Consider the following 18,118-nt stretch of genomic DNA (forward strand, 5'->3'; position numbering starts at 1 on the left):
AGGGAAGGTGCTGGCCCTTTCAAGTGAAGAGAAGTACTGGGGTGTTGGTAGCCAGAGGCAAAAAGCACCTGCCAGAGAGAAGGCCGCATGAGGGGAATCTCAGCCAAGTGGCCCCATAGGCAAAGTTGCCCTGGGCCTCCTGGGATGCACTCTGTGCTGGGATGCCCCCTTCCCTTCCCCACACACCCAGCACCCTGCAGGCCCTGGGTGCCACCCATCCATGGGATCCCAGGCTTGATCCATGACCTTCTTGCAGGGAGTGACCCCTCAAATCTTTGGAAGCCCAGAATTTATCATCCCAATTTTTCAATTCCAAGGGATGACTCTGAAGATACATTGTAATTGGCTTTGCAGTTCCTTCAACTGAGTAATTGTGGAATTTAGTATTGCTCCTAGATTAAGATTTTTTAGTTTTGTTGTTGTTGTTGTTGTTGTTATTTTTTTTTAAGAGACAGGTTCTTACTCCTTTGCCCAGGCTGGAATGCAGTGGTGTGATCATGGCTCTCTGCAGCCTCAAACTCCTGGGCTCAAGCGATCCTCCTGCCTTAGCCTCCCAAGTGGCTGAGACTACAGGTGCATACCACCACACCCTGCTAATGTTTGTATTTTAGGAATTTTTATAAAGGGTTGTATAAAGCACAAGTCATAGTAAAAGTGACTCCCACCCCAATCTTGGTTTAAGTCTCACCTTTCCTCTTGAAAACCAGATGTGGCTCAGCCTGAAGCTCTTGTCCTAAGAGTGTACAGAGACTCTTGGGTGTCATGTCATCAGGAAATGATGAAAAGCCGGTTCTATAGCCAACTCTGATGACATCATCGCCCTTGGTGTTCAGTTGCCACCAGGAATCTCTTTCCATTTAGCCAGACAGATGCTGTGAGGGTCTGTGCTGCCACCACTGACCCCCAAGATGAAAAATCCCAGTGGAAAAGAATACGCCATTAAAGGCTAGAATCAATGCTTATCAGCTTCTATGTAGTTCTAAGAAATGTTATTTCCACAGAATAGTCATGTAGTGAAAACAGAAAAGGAGTGGAAATAACTTTGTACTTGCTTGGGGAGGGGTACTTAATGAAGCACCGCCATAGTTCAGGGCCTCTAGAGGAGATAGCTTAGTCATGGTAGACATTTTGGAGGGAGGTTGGTTGGTTCTACCTGAATTTTATTTCAATCAGAACATATTAGCATAATCATGCTAATATGACAAGTTAGAAGTGAGAAAGTTAACTTTTTTTGTACTAAGTAGGAATGAAGGAATAAAAATTTGAAGGGAAAAAGCTCATGGGGTCATTCTCTACTGATAATGTCACTGTTAATGACAATTCCATTTGTGAAGAGCAGTGTGTGGAGCAGCTGCCTGGCATTGGGGCCATCCCTGTGTCTCAGTGCAGTCACCTCGGGGACTTTGGCTGCTGGGGTAGGAGCAGCATCCTGATGGAGCTTGACAAGGAAATTGACCAGGGATGATTCCAGACCCATTTGAGCAGCAAATATAGGTGGAGGCCAGAGCTCCATCTGGACCAAGATGGTCCTACTGATGCTTAATGTCGTGGGGTCGGGAGCAGGTCCGGGCTCAGCTGGGAGCGTGGCCACCTCCCCAGTGGGCGAGGAAAGCGGCTCATTTTCCCTCCTGCACTGCGTCCCCACCTGAGGGCGCACGGGCTGTGCATGGGGTCACGTGACCAGCGCCAGGCCAGGAGCCAGGACCTGGTTGGGCAGGGAACAGCTTGGCCTCTTGGTGGCCCTGACCTCTCTGCAGTGGCCGCAAAGGTGAGCAAATGCATTGAGTTTCCTGTCTTCCCCTTCCCCCTTCCCTTGCTCTCGCTGCAGCCTCTCTCTCTCTCTGTCATTTCTTTTTAGAGATAGGGTCTTTCTGTGTTGCCCAGGCTGGAGTGCAGTGATGCAACCATAGCTCACTGCAATCCTCCCATCTCGGCTCCCCAGAGTGCTGAGATCTCTGTTTCTATGGTTCTTTCACCTCTGCTCCGGGATAGGTCTGGGCCTCCTGGCTTCCCGTCCCCTCCGTTTAGCCCAGTTTGCCCTTAGGAACAGCAGCTCTGATTCTGTCATGCCCCTGCTCTAAGACCTTTAGTGGCTTCCCATTATTCACAGAGTAAATGTCTAAGTCCCCAGGATACTCCTCAGCCTGATTCCAGCTCCTTTCCTAATCGTGTTTCTCACTCTTCCCATTTTCACTGTCACTCTTCCCACTCACATACTCTCTCCAACCAACGCAATCACCTCACATTCCCCACAAATGCCCCGGCTGGCCCACCTCTGAGCAGCCTGGAGTATCCTTCCCTCCTTTGAGATCGAGTTGTCTGTCTCTTCTTCGGTTTTCCCCTGAATCCTGCATTCTTTCCTCTGCCCCACCAGCTGGCACCTTGGGCCCCTCATTTGCATCTCATAAGGCAGGTAATTATGCATTTGTTTATACCTGCCTTGTTTCAAACAGGATTCAAGCTAGCAGTATATCTGCTATTGAGTGCTTGCAAATTAAAAATACATTGCCTAGCAGTTGTGAATTATTTGAAGACACAGACATAAAAGTTTCATGCCAGCACCTGGCACACATGTAGATGCTTAGAGTAGATGCTCAGTAAACATGGAATGAAAGATTAAGGCAGAGCTTGTTATTGAGCAAGAACTTTGCACTTGCCCAGTTCATCTCCTTTTTAGCTGAAGTTGTGTCTCCAGTAGCTGCTCATCCAGCTGAAGCAGAGTGCCTCCGGGCACCCACATTACTGACACTCATGCATACAATAGGTGTTCAAATCTGTGCTGCCTGAATTGGGATTTTGAAAGAAGGCCCCATAACTTCTGCTTCCCTTGGTGGCAGGCGATGGGAGGGAGGCGACCCTGGTGTGTCCAGTCAGAAGACTCCGACCACCATCTTGCTGACTCCCGAGAGGAAGTTCCACAGCTTCGGGTATGCCGCCAGGGACTTTTACCATGACCTGGATCCCAATGAGGCCAAGCAGTGGCTGTACCTGGAGAAGTTCAAGATGAAGCTGCACACCACTGGGGTGAGCAAGCCTCTCCCCTGGGCCCAGGTCCCCCGCAATGGAGTGCCAAGGCTCCTCCAGCCTTGGGGTGGGGAAGGGATGTCCTTCCAACCCAGGGGGCCCTCCAGTCTCTCCCAAGCAGAAATCAGTGTCCATTTACCTTGATTTTAGACACAACCTGGAACACACAGTGCTTTTGTGGAATATGCGATGCTTTCCAATGTGCATGTGGGCAGGGAGATACTCTGAATATTTAACAACTCGTTTGTCTTGGAAATGGACCTATCAAAGTAGACCCTGGTTATACCAGGGAAGTGGAGTGCTGGGGCCCTCCTGCCATGCCAGGAGTTCTCCCTTTAGTTTCTGGATTATTGAGAGATCAGTGTATCATGAAGGATCTACTTGGAGGCTAGGGACACGTGGGGAGCTCAGGGCAGTAGCTCTTAACTAACCAGTTTGGAATGTAACAACCAGTAACAACTGGTACATCCAGCTCTCTATGTGGGGAAGGGGAGCTCAGGACATCAAGTGCCCAATAATTGGAGGTCCCACTCCCAGAGTGGTGGCCTGAGCTCCCAGCAAGCCAGTGTTCCGTAAGACACCTACATCAAACAGGCACCCCCTGCTACCCCAAAGCTTCGTAGAAAAGGATAGGGCATAGGACAGAACTTTTTTGAGTTAAGCATTTTATTCCATAAAGTTTCCTTAACTTTCAGTGCTTAGAAAGGCAGGATGATGATAATGTTTAAGAACACGGACTCTGGGGCCAGATGGCCTGGGTTTAAATCTGGCTACTGGTACCTTTGAGAAATGTAATCCAAGTTACTTAACCTCTCCCTGCCTTGTTTTATCTCCTCTGTCAAATGGAGACAATGGCAGTGCCTTCCTCATGGGGATATTGTAGGGATTGGATTAAAGGAATCCAAATACATAAAGCTCTTAGAGCCATGCCTGGTGCAGATTAAGTTCTAGTCAAGTGCAAGCTCCTATTCTAATTGCTTTCATTTGTCTGTTGAGCACTTGCAGATGACAAAGCAAACATTAAGTGGGAAACTCAGCAGCCAGCACCCTGCCTTTCAAGGCTCTGTGCTCATCGGCCTGGTTGTCTTTCTGTGGTGCAGACCAAGTTCTGCTAGAAATGAACTGTTCCTATTTCGCCTAATGGGATTCAATGCTGAGTATCAGGATGGCAGGTGGAAGGAAGCACAGGGATTTTTTTCAATTCAGAGCCATGGCTTCCTGGCACTTGGCCACCTTTCCGAGCCTGGGAGCTGCTGCCCTAAAGCTGGGGTATCTTTGCTGGGCATCAGGAGCAGAAGGCAGCTGGCTGGGAGGAGTGAGCAAGTGCAGATAGGTCAGGATGCCACAGACAGGCTCCACATGGCTGGCTTAGTAACTCAATGCCTGTTTTCACTCCCAAGGCAAAGCATAATTACCCAGCCTGGAACAATCTGGAGGCCCCAGTGATTTTTTTTTCCCCTGGCAGTAATGAGCTTGTTGGTTCAGGAGACCTGGGGGCTTCCTGCTGATTTTTGCTCTCACTCCCTGCCCATCCCTACCCCACAGGGACTTTTCTCATCATTTTTTAATGATCTCCATCCACCAGCATCTAGGCTCTGCAGAGCATCCTCTCTCTGGGACCACACTCAGCAGCTGCTTTCACTTTCGGTGGAGAGAGGAAAGCAGTGATGCTGGGCTCCTGGCGGATTAGACAGGGCAAGCCTTAAAATAGGAGCTCTTCTATTTTGGTAACTTGGTTGGCAGCGTAATGGGGAATGAAAGCTTCGTCTGTTTAGCATCATGGATGGCAGTGGGTTGGTACGATTAGGCCTCCATCGGGGGGATACTGAGCGTGACCATGTGTGTTCGAATGTGGAAATAGTATGGAAATTGCATGGGGAGTGGCACCTGCTGCCTATTCTCTCTTCCTGACTTCTACTGTTGCCCCTGAAACCTCTGCTCCCAGAGGATCCAGGAGCTAGAGGGAGAGAAGGAGGGAGCAGTGAAGATGGGGCCTGGAGGGGACAGCCAGAGCCTCCTACACAGTAAGGGGACACTGCTGCCAGCCCCCATTTAGGGGGATGTGCCATCCTAGTCTGCCTCTTTAATCATGGGGGAACATAAACATGGCTCACCAGGATCCTCTAGGTCCCCTTGGAGCAGTCTCCAAAGCCAGAAGACGTGTTTCTCCTTTGTCATCTTCTTACTATTGTTCCTCTTCCTCCTACCAGGACCTCACCATGGATACAGACCTGACGGCAGCAAATGGCAAGAAAGTCAAAGCCCTTGAAATCTTTGCTTATGCCCTGCAGTACTTTAAGGAGCAGGCGCTGAAGGTAGGACTGATAGTTGAGGCCAGCCAGCTGTGTGCTAGGCGGTGGCACCCGTGCCAGCTCCGTGTCTCGGGCTGCTGCACCTGCTGGCCAGGGTAGGAGGCACAGCCTGGAGGGAGAGTGTGGGCTTTGGAGTCAACACAGCAGGATGAACCCTCACACACTGCTGGTGGGAACGTAAAATGGTGCGGCCTCTTTGGAAAACAGTTTGGCAATTCCTAAAACAGTAAAGCACAGAGTTACCGTAGGACCCAGTAGCTCCATTCCTGGGTAGATCCCTAAGAGAAATGAAAGAAGATGTCCACACACACACATATACATGAATGTGCCTAGCGACATTATTCATAACTACGAAAAGTAGAAACAGTCCACATGCTGTCCACACAAACACACGTATACATGAATGTGCATAGCAACATTATTCACAACGACGAAAATCGGAAAAAATCCACATGCCCATCAGCTGATGAATGGAGAAACAAAATGTGATCTATCTTACAATGAATGTTATTCAGCCAGAACAAGGCCTGAACTACTGATACATCCTACCACATGGAGAAACCTTGAAAATGCCATGTGAAGTGAAAGAAGCCAGATACAGACAGCCACATACTGTGTGATTCCATTTGTATGAAATGTTCAGAACAGGCACCTTCACAGAAACAGAAAGCAGAGACTTTTTCTGCCAAGGGCTGCAGGGAGTGGGAATAGGAGCGACTGCTGAAGGATATGAGTTTCTTTGGGGGGTAATGAAATTAGGTAATAGGGTTGGACGCGCAACACTGAATTACACACTTTATAAGTGGAAATTTTATGGTGTGGAAATTATATCTCAGTAAAACAAAAAGAGAGGCAGGAAACATACTTAGCAGCTGTGTCATTTTGGTCAAGGTACTTAATTTTTCCAAGATCCACTTTCCTAACTGGACAGTGCGGTGGGTAACTGTACCTCATAGGCTATTTGATAGAAAATGGGACTGGACATGCAGTGCCCTCCTTGAAGCTTGGTCTATAGTAAGCACTGGCTAAATGGTGGCTGCTATTTCTCCCTCTCCTCTCCCTCCTCCTCTATCCCCCCAGACCCCATGGAAGAAGCTAATAGCGTGAGCCCCCTTGGGTCACCCCCACAAAGGTCTGTGGTCATGATGGCCTGAAATGCCAAAAGCATCTAATTTTGAAGTGGAATGTGGCTGTCCACTCGTGTCTCCTCCCACAGGCATGGAGACCGGTGGGTGGGGATTAGGTGACTAAAGAGCACTGATGTTTTGAGCTTTATCCAAAAAGATTTGGGAACTTCAGAAGCATTTGGTATTGTGTGACCACTAAAGGAAATTTAGTGAATTCTAGAAATAGGGTCAGAGGGAGACAGAGAGGAAGTGAGAACATGGTATTACTTTCATCTATTCAAGTACCTGTTTTTTTGAGTATCTTTTATGTGTGAAATCCTATACAAGTTATGGCAGTGTAGAAATCAACTCAGTATACAGGAGTGTGTGGTCAGGGTCAGAGTGGTGAGGGGGTAACTGTGGGTGCTGGGGGGAGGCAGAGATTCTGTCCAGTGGGGAGCATCATGGAAGGCTCCCTGTAGGAGGTGGATTCGGGGCAGGATGGGGTGTGGTTCACAGGCAGCAACTGGAAGGGTGGGTATTTCAAGCTGGTGGAATGGCACGTGCTCAGCTCAGAAGGAAGAAAGCAGCAGACAAACAGCTGTGGGAAGGAAGCAGTTGGGGTGGAAGGAGGATAAGGCTGCAGGATAAAGCCAAGATGCCGTGAGCTCAGGACAAGGTAGTGCAGAGCTGCGGATGCCAAGCCAAGGAACTTCTTGGTTAATGGGGAGTCCTCAAAGGATTTCTAGTGGGGGAATGAGTGACGTGGCCTCCAGGATAGTAGTAGAGTGTTGTATTAGTCTGTTCTCATGCTGCTAATAAAGACATACCCGAGATTGGGTAATTTATAAAGGAAGAGGTTTAATGGACTTACAGTTCCACATGGCTGGGGAGGCCTCACAATCATGGTGGAAGACGAAGGAAGAACAAAGGAATGTCTTACATGGCGGCAGGCAAGAGAGCTTGTGCAGGGGAACTCCCATTTATAAAACCATCAGATCTCATGAGACTTATTCACTACCACAAGAACAGTGTGGGGGAAACTGCCCCCATGATTCAGTTATCTCCACCTGGCCCTGCCCTTGACACATGGGGATTATTACAATTCAAGGTGAGATTTGGGTGGGGACCATACAGCCACACCATATCAAGTGTCTTAGTCTATTTTGTGCCACTGTGATGGAATATCACCAACTGGGGAATCTATGAAAAACAGAAATTTATTTCTCGTGGTCTGGAGGCTGGGAAGTCCAAGATCAATGTGCTGGTGGGTTTGGTGTCTGGTGAGGGCCTAGTCTCTGCTTCTAAGATGGAGCCTTGAATGCAGCATCCTCTTGCCAGGGGGATGTGGATGTGGGGAAGGAACATTCTTCCTCACATGGCAGAGGGGTGAAACAGCTCACGCACTCCTGAAACCTGCAAGACTTTTTTTTTTTTTTTTTTTTTTTTTTTTTTGGGATGGAGTCTCGCTCAGTTGCCCAGGCTGGAGTGCAGTAGTGCAATCTCGGCTCACCACAACCTCTGCCTCCCAGGTTCAAGTGATTCCCCTGCCTCAGCCTCCCAACTAGCTGGGACTACAGGCATGTGCCACCATGCCTGGCTAATTTTTGTATCCTTTTTTTTTTTTTTTGAGACAGAGTCTCGCTCTGTTGCCCAGGCTGGAGTGCAGTAGTGCGATCTCGGCTCACCACAACCTGTGCCTCCCGGGTTCACGCCATTCTCCTGCCTCAGCCTTCCAAGTAGCTGGGACTACAGGCACCCGCCACCACGCCCGTCTAATTTTTTGTATTTTTAGTAGAGACGGGGTTTCACCGTGTTAGCCAGGATGGTCTGGATCTCTTGACTTCGTGATCCGCCCGCCTCGGCCTCCCAAAGTGCTGGGATTATAAGCGTGAGCCACCGCGCCGGCCAATTTTTGTATTTTTAGTAGAGATGGGATTTCACTATGTTGGCCAGGCTGGTCTCGAACTCCTGACCTCATGATCTGCCCACCTTGGCCACCCAAAGTGCTGGGATTACAGGTGTGAGCCACCACAACTGGCCGCAAGCCCTTTTTATGGTGGCAAAAATCCATTCCTGAGACGGGAGCTCTCATGACATAAACACCTCCCATTAGGCCCCACCTCCCACCCAACACAGTTGCACTGGGGAGTACATTTCCAACACATGAGTTTTCGGGGACACATTCAGAATACAGCATAGAGTGAGAGACCCCAGTAATCCCGAGAGCCTGCAGGGTGGAGGTCGGCGGTGTAGAGGCAGCTGACTCAGATTCTGCAGGTTTGTCTGCAGGGAGACAGGGAGGCTCTGAGACTGAGAGCCACGGGGTCATTCGGGGAGCAAGAAGGAGGACCTGACAACCAAGAAGAAAGAGGGCCCGCGGGCTGGGAAGGAGTGGGTTCCGGGCAAACGGTATTCCACCAGTAAGGGGACAAGGGGACAGGGGAGGCCTGGCAGCAAGGTCATTGTGGGGTGGAGGTTGAGGCATGGGAGGGGGAAGGGAGGGGTCTGAGTGGTGTTCGGAAGGTGACCACAGTCAGAGACAAGTGTCGGGAAGCCTGCTTGGAACTGGAGAAGGGGTCAGCCCCTTTGTTCCAGGCGGCAAAAGGGCAGAAGGGGAGGGGCACAACGAGGCGGACCCAGGTCTGCCCGAAGAGCAAAGGTTGCAGAGGGACAGGCTCAGCGCCTGGTGGCCCAGGAGGCCACGTGAGGATGTGTCTGTGGGCGCCGAGGCAGGTGAAGGAGCAGAGAGCACAGAGCGCACAGGGGCTCCTGAGTTAGGAGGAGGAGCCATGGGGGCTGGGTGGGGGGAAATTTAGGACTCAGAAAGCCCAGGATGTTGGTGCATTTCAAGTTTGCCAAAAGGAAAGGAGTGAGCAGCCCATCTCAGAAGGGGAGGGAGGAAGTGGAGGGAAAGGCCCCAGAAGGTCAAGTGGCCATGTGGGTGGTTGTCTGTGAACTCCTCATCTCAGCCAGAGACGCTCCAGGGAACCTGCTGGCACCTTTCTTTCAAAGGTAGCTCCTCCCAGCAGGCAATATGCCATGAATAAATTCCAGGAGAAAAAGCTGTTTGATGTACAGGAGGAGTTAGACCTTGCCAGGGGCTGGCTGGAGTTGGAGGGAGGGGGTTATGGCTTGCTTGGCCAGAATAAGCAAAGGCAGGATACCTACTCAAATGGGATGTCCAAGAGTCACAGAAATGAAGCCACCCAGTGGGTCATGAAGGAAAGCCCGTGACAGCGCTGGACACATGAGATGGTCAATTAATTAACGCTGGCGCCTTTCCCTTCCAAGCTGTTCCCTACCCGCTGGGGAACTGACAGCTCCTCTAAACTCTCCAGACAGCCCAAGGAAGCCCATCATGTGTATTTTGAACCCTTTTCCTTTTAAAGAGTTTAAAATCGCCTGCCTGGTAATGGGTGCCATGCTTAGAATCTTCCCAACACACATCATACCCTCACCTCCTTTTTCAAACCCAACGCAGACCTGCAGGGAAACAAAATATGATGATAAAAAAATGGCTGCTTTGTGTTGGTCCAAAGCAGAGATGTTTTTAGAAAGATGTTTTAAAATAGTTTACTGAATGTACTTAACACTACTGAACTGTGCACTTAAAAGTGGTTAAGGTGATGAATTTTATGGTGTGTATATTTTTACCATGAAACGTTTTTATTAAAAATTTTTAGAAAAAGTAAAGGCAAAAAAAAACATCATTTACTGATCAAAGAGGAAGTTAGTTCAGAGAGGGAGAGGGTGAGCCAGACCCAAGATAACTGTTTGAAACAATAGGAAAAATGAGACAGCATCAGGAATTTTGTTTGTTTTTTCACCAGTCTATTAATGTTTCTTGTGTCTCCAGAGCTGATTTAGACACAGAAGTGCCTTGGTGTGTGTTTGGGTTTGATTACAGATTTGTCTGGTGAACGTGGCAAGGGGAAGAGAAAGAAAGGAAAGAACTAGCATTTATCAGCAGTCTTTGGGCCAGACATTCCTCATGTGTTTTCATTTAATCTCGCCAGCAATGCTGTGAGTTAGTTTTATGATCTTCATTGCACAGATGGGAATACTGAGTCTAAGAAGTCCTCCAGCAACATATTTTGTCTCCGTGAACCAGGTGGAAACCTCTGATGCTTCTGCCCAGCCCATTTATCAACATGGGCCTCGGTGATGTGGTTTAACCTTAACCAAAAGTTAAGGGCCGCATGGTTCTTGGTGAGATCATATCATTCATAGCCTTCCCTTCCTATTGGGAAAATGCCCCTGATAATGCTGGCCTTGCATAAGGTAGATGACAATGATGACAGCTGCCACCAGCTGGTAAGCATCACTGTGGGCCAGGCACTGTTTAGCTATGGGACCACGTGTAACAACTCAGACCTTTGCTGAGTCAAGATAGACTAGGCTTTGGGTCTAAATTTTGGCTCTGCTACTTTCTAACTGTACAGTGGTCAAAAAGGTACTGAGCATATCAAAGTCTCAGCATTCCCATTTGTAGGAAAGGGGCACAGTGAGACTCCCTTCCTAACAGGATTCTTGACTGGATGAATAGAGACAAGGTATGCAAAGTGCTTAATAAGGTGGCAGATACGTGATAAGCGCTCAGTAAATGTAGCTCTCCATAAATCATCAATCCTCTCAACAATCTTGGGAGCTTGGCATTATTATCCCCACTGCACAGATATGGAAACTGAGGCCTAAGAGGTTGTCAATTGTCCAAAGTCACATGATGAGGAAGTGGCCAAAGGGATTTCCTCTGATCCTCCTTTCTCCAGCCCACGGTCCCATTCAGTGAGGGAGAGGGGCTAGAGCTCCCGGCTTGCTGAATATTCAGGAAACAGATCTTTGCTCTCTGATGCTGGTAAGTTTGGGGGGCCCTGAAACTGGCTCCTGAAGAGCTCGTGGCAGGAAGCCTAGATTCAGTGAAGCCACAGGAGGCTGCCCCAGCAACCAGCTGCCACTTGACCTGTTGCATTTCTTTCCCTTGGTTTCAGGAGCTGAGTGACCAGGCAGGTTCGGAGTTCGAGAACTCTGATGTCAGATGGGTCATCACGGTGCCTGCTATCTGGAAGCAGCCAGCCAAGCAGTTCATGAGACAAGCTGCCTACCAGGTGAGGGTGGGGTCAGGGTGGGTGGAAGCCGGAGGAAAAGGACCCAAGATGCCCAGGGTGGTGACTGTAGCCCCGTCCAGGTACCTCCCACATTCACTGGCCTCCATGGGAGGCAGCAAGGAGGCTCCCCTAGGCAGGGTGGGGGCTGAGAGACAAGGAGCCTTCCCTTTCCTCAGCTTCCTCCTGGGGGAGCCATGGGGGTCAGTCCCACAACAAGAGCTGGGTTCGGTTTCTTTTCTGGCTTTCTACATTTCCAGGTCATGTTTCTACTGCAGAGTCTCCAGGGCTAGGATTTCAAAGCTGTGGTTCAGAAACATTTCTCTGTGGGTGAAATGAAGTGAGAACCTTAAGGGAAAGGCTTGGGAAACAGGAATATTTGAACAAGAAAGTAAGCAAGCCAAGGCCATTGGCCACGAACCAGGCATTTTCAGCTTGGCGTGGAGGCTGAAAACTGTATGTCTGCTGCAGAAAAGGAAACGTGATTGTTCCCTGCACACTTCACTCAGCAGGGGGATGTTGGAGGTGGCAGACCCCTGCAGAGGGCAGTGGCATGGCCAAGGGGCATACCAGGCACAGGCGCTTGTTGGCCAGGGAGACAGATGCTCCAGTGCCAGTGGCCAGCCCATCCCTGTGGGCACTGGGGGCGGCTGCTGTGAGGGTCTGGCTTCCAGGCAGGAATGGCGGGCCATGCTCACCTGTTGTTATGGTCCTAGGGACAGGACAGAGCTAGCTCCTGTTGCGCTTAAGCCCCTGGGCGTATAAACACCCATGCCTGGGGCCTGGGTTAGCTCTCTGTGTGTTGAGAGTCAGTTTTCTGAGTCTGCAGCTGAGGCTGGGTTGTGTGGCAAGTCACCAGAGTCATTAGATGTCCCCTCCCCACTGTCACGCCTCTTAGGAAGCATCCTGCCCACCTTTCCCAGGAGACGTACCTCTGATTTTGTTTGTGACACTTTCTTTACAAAAAACCCGCAGAGTCAACGCCGAGCCCTAGCATAGTTGAATGGCCATGGGAACCTCAGCACCATGAATTGTTTTTCAGCCCTCACTCGGAAGGCTTGACTCCAAGTAGCATGCAGTTCAACTTGCATGCAGTCAAGGGCGAGGCGTCCCCTCCCTGCACTCTCTCCCCTTCCCCAGGCTGCTTCCCCTGCACTCCCCTGCCTCCTTGCAGCATGAGAATCTGGCTCAGTGTATGTACCTGCCAAAAATAGATCTGTTTTTATAGGGATGAAGGAAGAGGGTGGAAGCTCCAGAAAGAGGCAAGCTCTTTAAAAAGGGAAGAAAAAAAATGTAGTTTAGCCATTCACAGAAGCCCTGGGCATCACGGAGCATAAGCTCCCTAGTGTCAACCTTCCGGCAGGGCCCAGAAATGGGGCATCGGGACACAGCTGTCTGCAGAGACGCCGCCTGGCGTTCTGAGTTTTTCCCAGGAAGAGTATTCAAGATTCATGGTTTTGACTCTTTTCCCAGCCCACAGGAAGACTTCAGCAACAAATGTGTGACCCACAAAAAGGTCAATTCTTATTTATAGCCTGGAAAAAAAAAAGAGGTGCGGTGGCTGGTAAATTTGTCAGGGGAGTTTGAGCCCTGGGCCGCTCTTCCAAGAGGTGGGACAAGAGGTGTGGGGCCCTCACATTGGGGAGTCACAGTGGAGGGCACCAAGTCCCTGGGGGTTGGTGGAATCAAATAGGTACCCCAGAAAGAAAAGGGCCTGCAGCTCTTGGATGAGGACAGATGTGAGCTGTGTTTATGAATGTGGGGAATTTGCTTCCGTAAGTCCAGAGACACGCTGTTTACTCGATGCTGGCTAACTTTGGTACGGTGTTTTTGCAACTTCATTTTTGATCCTTTGCAGTTCTGATTTGATACTTGCTTTGTTCCATTGACAGCCGCTGAGTGGATTTAAAGAGGGCGGCAATCATTCGTTTTTTGTTCATGCGTTTATTTATTCATTAAACAAACCTATACTAGAGGCATATCTCTGTGTCAGGACTGTGGTAGGCACTGGATTCTATACCCAACCAAGGCAGGGATCCAGCTCTTGGGTTGCTCCCACCCAAATGGTTCACTGAAGCCTTGCGTACTTTTGGGTTAGGGAGAGGTGTGTGTTGGGAGGCACAGTTGCTCTGCAGACATTGCTGTAGTCTCTTTAGCCTGTCTTCTGGAGAGTCTTAGGACAAAGTGGAAATGAAATTTGCAACTCTATGGGCAAAATTAACATCTCTCTACTCTCTCTCCATCCCCATTATTATACAGAATAAGAAAGATATGTACCTATGATGATTAATTTTATATGTCAACTTGACTAGGCCACAGGATGCCCAGATATTTAGTCAGTCATTATTCTGAGCGTTCCTGTGATAAAGTTCAACATTTAAATCAATAAACCGAGCAAAGCAGTGGCCCTCCTTGAGGAAGGTGGGCCTCATCTAATCAGTTGAAGGCCTGAATAGAGCAAAAGGCTGACTCTTCCTCTTGCATGACTGCCTTTGAGCTGGGTCATTGTTTTTTTTTTTTTTTTCCCCCTGCCTTTGGACTCAAACTTAAACATTGACTGTCCCAGGGTCTCAAGCCTGCCAACCTATACCGTGGGTTCTCCTGGGTCTCCAACTTGCTGGCTGCAGATCTTGGAATTTCTCATCCTCTATAACCGCATAAGCCAAATCCTTATATTCATCTGTCTGTCTGTCTGTCTGTCTGTCTGTGTGTCTGTATGCCCTACTGCTTCTGTTTCTCTGGAGAACCCCGACTAATACAGTGTCTGAGCACAGAACATAGTTCTCAGCCTAGCAGCTTCTGTGAGTGCTCACCAGACACCCATGTTTGCGAAAGGTATTGAATCAGGTGGTCATCTGTCTCCTTCTGCAAGGCGGTGGCTGCCCACTGACCCTTCTACCCAAAGTGCATCCCATTCCATGGGCCCGACTTCAGGCAGGAGAGCTGGAAGGATGAGGTAGAGTGGCTACTCCAGTAGGACAGCTGGAGAACTGGTCACATCTACTCTGCTTGTGTGGGGAAAATAGAGCCCCTCTTTCCAGGCTTATCAGAGGCCTCCTGAGCACAGGTTTCTGGGGCCGTAGTGGGGGCTGAACTTGAACCTCCCACCTGCCAGGTGGAGGAGAAAGCAGCCTGGAAGCAGAGCTGGGAGATGATGTTGTGAGGAGCAGGTCTGGAGTTCTGGAGCCTCTCCTGGGGCAGGCCTCTGCCGGGGCAGGCTATGGCTCACTGCCCGTAAAGGCTGCAGAGAGGGTGCACAGATGCAGTTTCATCGGTGAAACTCCAGAAACTCGCATTGTGTCGAGTGCTTGTTGAAAAGATGGGTTAAACCTTTATCTTTTGTAATTCATGGACTCAAGCCATCTTTAGACCCTTTAAGAGTATTCAGTGAAAAGATGATAACAGAAAGAACAGCTGATCCCTCTTCTGAGGCCTTTAGAAAAGACTTAGAACTGGAGACTGTTCTGAAGTTGTGGGGATTTTGGATAGGAAATAGTCCAGTTTATTTCAAAGGGCATTTTGCCTAAAATGTGTAACTCTAGTAGGCTCCGGAAACCTGTTAAATAAATGCTGCTCCCATATGTACGATCATCTCATCTAACATGGAGACGCAGCTTCTTCTGCCTCCCTTTCTGAACAAGCTGCAGTGAGAAATGATGATCAGGAAAACAAAACAGCATAACACCCTGAACTGGTGCAGCTGTAGCCTTTTTGTAGCCTGACCACAGACCAGCAGAGCACTTAACTGATCTAGCCATTTTTTCTCAGCTGTGGACACAGTCCCTTGGCAGATTATCCTGGCTGATTGCAAGGTGGAGGAGCAGAGTAGTTGGTGTAAACACCACCTCCTCAGCTCCTCAGTCTCTCTGGAGTGTGGTTTTCTCACCTGCTTCTCCTGAGTGAAACTCGTGATCACAGAGGAAGGCTCTAAAAAGCTACTACAATGGCGTTCCTGCTGCCCCGAATTCTTGGAGGAGGCAAATGGGGCAGCATGCTTTTGGTTCAGATACTTCCTGTATGTAGAGTCCCCAGGTCATGTGTGTGGAATGCAGCGATGAGGGCCAGGAAACTGCAGAAAAAAGGCTGGCTGGAGGGCTGGTGGGTCCATTCATTCAGCAGCTACCTCCTGAACACCTACTGTGTGCTTTGGGGCAAGAAATACTGAGCATTGCTGTTAGAAAATCCACCAACCTGCAGGAGAGGCTACACATGTCTGCACCGTTAATAACAGGGGTGTCCAATCTTTTGGCTTCCCTGGGCCACATTGGAAGAAGAAGGATTGTCTTGGGTCACACATTAAATACACTAACACTAATGATAGCTGATGAGCTAAAAAAAAATCGCAAAAAATATAAATCTCATGTTTTAAGAAAGTTTACAAATTTGTGTTGGGCTGCATCCAAAGTCATCCTGGGCCACACGTGGCCTGGGGGCCATGGGTTGGACAAGCTTGGTGTGTAGGACTGGAGACAGAATATGTTAAATGTTTGGCAGGGGCCCCAGTGGAGGGAGGGCTCACACGGGAGTAGTAACCATGAGGTACCTTCTCGGAAAGCAGAATTAGCAAAGACGGAGAGGGTGTTCTGTGGCTGCAGTTGACCCTGGCCTGATCCCAGGCAAACAGACCCATAGGTTTGCTGAGGGCTGCCAAGTGGAGGGCTTCTGTTGAGGGTGGCTGCAAGTGTTAATGCAGAGACAAAGCTTGCACTTCCAAGCATTGGGTCCTGCTGCCCAGAGAGAAAGACGGCTGGGTTTTTGAGAGCCTGGGCGATGCTTTAGCATTTCCTCCTTTTCTTGGAGTCCACAGCAGCTCTGGGACTCCTGGGGAGGTTGAATTTGTGCAGAGTCCGCTGCCTCTTCTCACCTCTCCTCAGCTCTCTACTGTGGCCTCCATGGGAGTTTGTGGGTGGGACACGGCCCCTCACTGGACAGGAGCTGGTTCAAGCAAAGAAGTGTGGTTACTTTGTCCGAGGCCTCCCAGACACTGCCTGGGCCCATCACCTTGCCTTTTCCTCCCCTCAGGAGTGGTGTCCTCTGCACCTTCGCTTCCCACCTGCATCCTCATCTTGGTACAGGGGGGAACCCCCTATGGAAGCAGGCCAAAGCTTCTGCTGTGGAGCTGAGGCCAGCCCAGCTGGACAGGGACAGATTAAAGGCCTCCCCTGAGTGGCCACCCCAAGCTGTTTTCCACAGACTTGGGGCAGCCTGAGTGTCTTCAGGATGTGAGAGTGTCCTGGGAGGGGGACAGTTCTGCTGGATTTTCAGTTGCACACCAGGCACACTTGGATGCCCTTGAGTTGTAGAATTTTACCCAGGGCTCTTCACCCCTCTAGACTGCTGGATCTGAATTTCCATATAAAGATTTCCCATCTAAGTAAGAGTTCCTGCTCAGAATTTCAGGGGTAGTGTGGGTAGAGAGATGGGGACAGAGCTTACAGTGTGGGAAGAGGGATGAGGGGCAGAGCTTATGGTGTGGGAAGAGGAATGAGGGGCAGAGCTTATGGTGTGGGAAGAGGGATGGGGGCGGAGCTTATGGTGTGGGAAGAGGCATGAGGGGCAGAGCGTATGGTGTGGGAAGAGGGGTGAGGGGCGGAGCTTATGGTGTGGGAAGAGGGATGAGGGGTGGAGCTTATGGTGTGGGAAGAGGGATGGGGCGGAGCTTATGGTGTGGGAAGAGGGGTGAGGGGTGGAGCTTATGGTGCTGGAAGAGGGATGGGGCGGAGCTTATGGTGTGGGAAGAAGGATGAGGGGCGGAGCTTATGGTGTGGGAAGAAGGATGAGGGGCGGAGCTTATGGTGTGGGAAGAAGGATGAGGGGCAGAGCTTATGGTGTGGGAAGAAGGATGGGGCGGAGGTTATGGTCTGGGAAGAGGGATGAGGGGTGGAGCTTCTGGTATGGGAAGAGGGATAGGGTGGGGCTTATGGTGTGGGAAGAAGAATGAGGGGTGGAGCTTACAGTGTAGGAAGAGGGATGAGGGGTGGGGCTTACAGTGTGGGAAGAGGGGACAAGGGGCAGAGCTTATGCCACCCTTTCTCCCTTCCCATCCCTGTCCCTGCTGCCGTGGCCCAGGCCCACCTTGCTTTTTCTGGCTCTGAGGGAGCCTCACTGCCGCAAGTCCCACCTGGCAGGCTGACATCCCAGTGGGACATGGCAACTGTAATGTAGCTTCTGGGTTTTTGCCTTTCTTCCTTCACACCAACTCCTTCGGCTTCACTCATGGCTCTACCCCAGCCCCCAGTTTATTTTCAAGTTTGAACTTTGGAGGAGAATTGTATACATACAGGCCCAGCAGTTTCTTTGCAGCAAGTTGTCCCTTCTTCCTCACCCCGTTTTGTGGAAGCTTCCCCCCTGGAGCTTCTGTTCTCCTGGGAGGTCCTTGACTCCACAACCTCAAGGATGGAAGAATCATCAGAGGAGCTGTCCCTCGGAAGGGGCCCCTCTTGGTCTTATTTGAGATTTCTTCCTCCTGGCCCCTTGGGATCCAGGCCCAGAGGTTTCATCTTTCCTGAGGGCACTGCACGTGTGAGAGCCACATCCTCTTTCACTTTAACCTCCAGCCACGTTTGTGCTA

General features: G+C 50.0%; 2 protein-coding genes across 3 annotated transcripts in view; one reads left to right on the forward strand and one right to left on the reverse strand.

Annotated features, from left to right (window-relative positions):
• Positions 1-18,118, reverse strand: part of ENO4 (enolase 4) — a 412,386-nt gene that overhangs the window by 286,503 nt on the left and 107,765 nt on the right. The window lies entirely within an intron of this gene.
• The window catches only part of HSPA12A (heat shock protein family A (Hsp70) member 12A), a 180,873-nt gene that overhangs the window by 145,658 nt on the left and 17,097 nt on the right, over positions 1-18,118 (forward strand). For both annotated transcript variants that reach the window (XM_055247928.2, XM_055247917.2), the window contains 3 exons: positions 2,838-3,024; positions 5,235-5,339; positions 11,434-11,550. In XM_055247928.2, coding sequence (XP_055103903.1) covers positions 2,838-3,024; positions 5,235-5,339; positions 11,434-11,550 — 409 coding nt within the window. The remainder of the gene's footprint in view (positions 1-2,837; positions 3,025-5,234; positions 5,340-11,433; positions 11,551-18,118) is intronic.

The sequence above is a fragment of the Symphalangus syndactylus genome, chromosome 2 (genome assembly GCF_028878055.3).
Source record: "Symphalangus syndactylus isolate Jambi chromosome 2, NHGRI_mSymSyn1-v2.1_pri, whole genome shotgun sequence".
In the NCBI taxonomy this organism is placed as follows: domain Eukaryota; kingdom Metazoa; phylum Chordata; class Mammalia; order Primates; family Hylobatidae; genus Symphalangus; species Symphalangus syndactylus.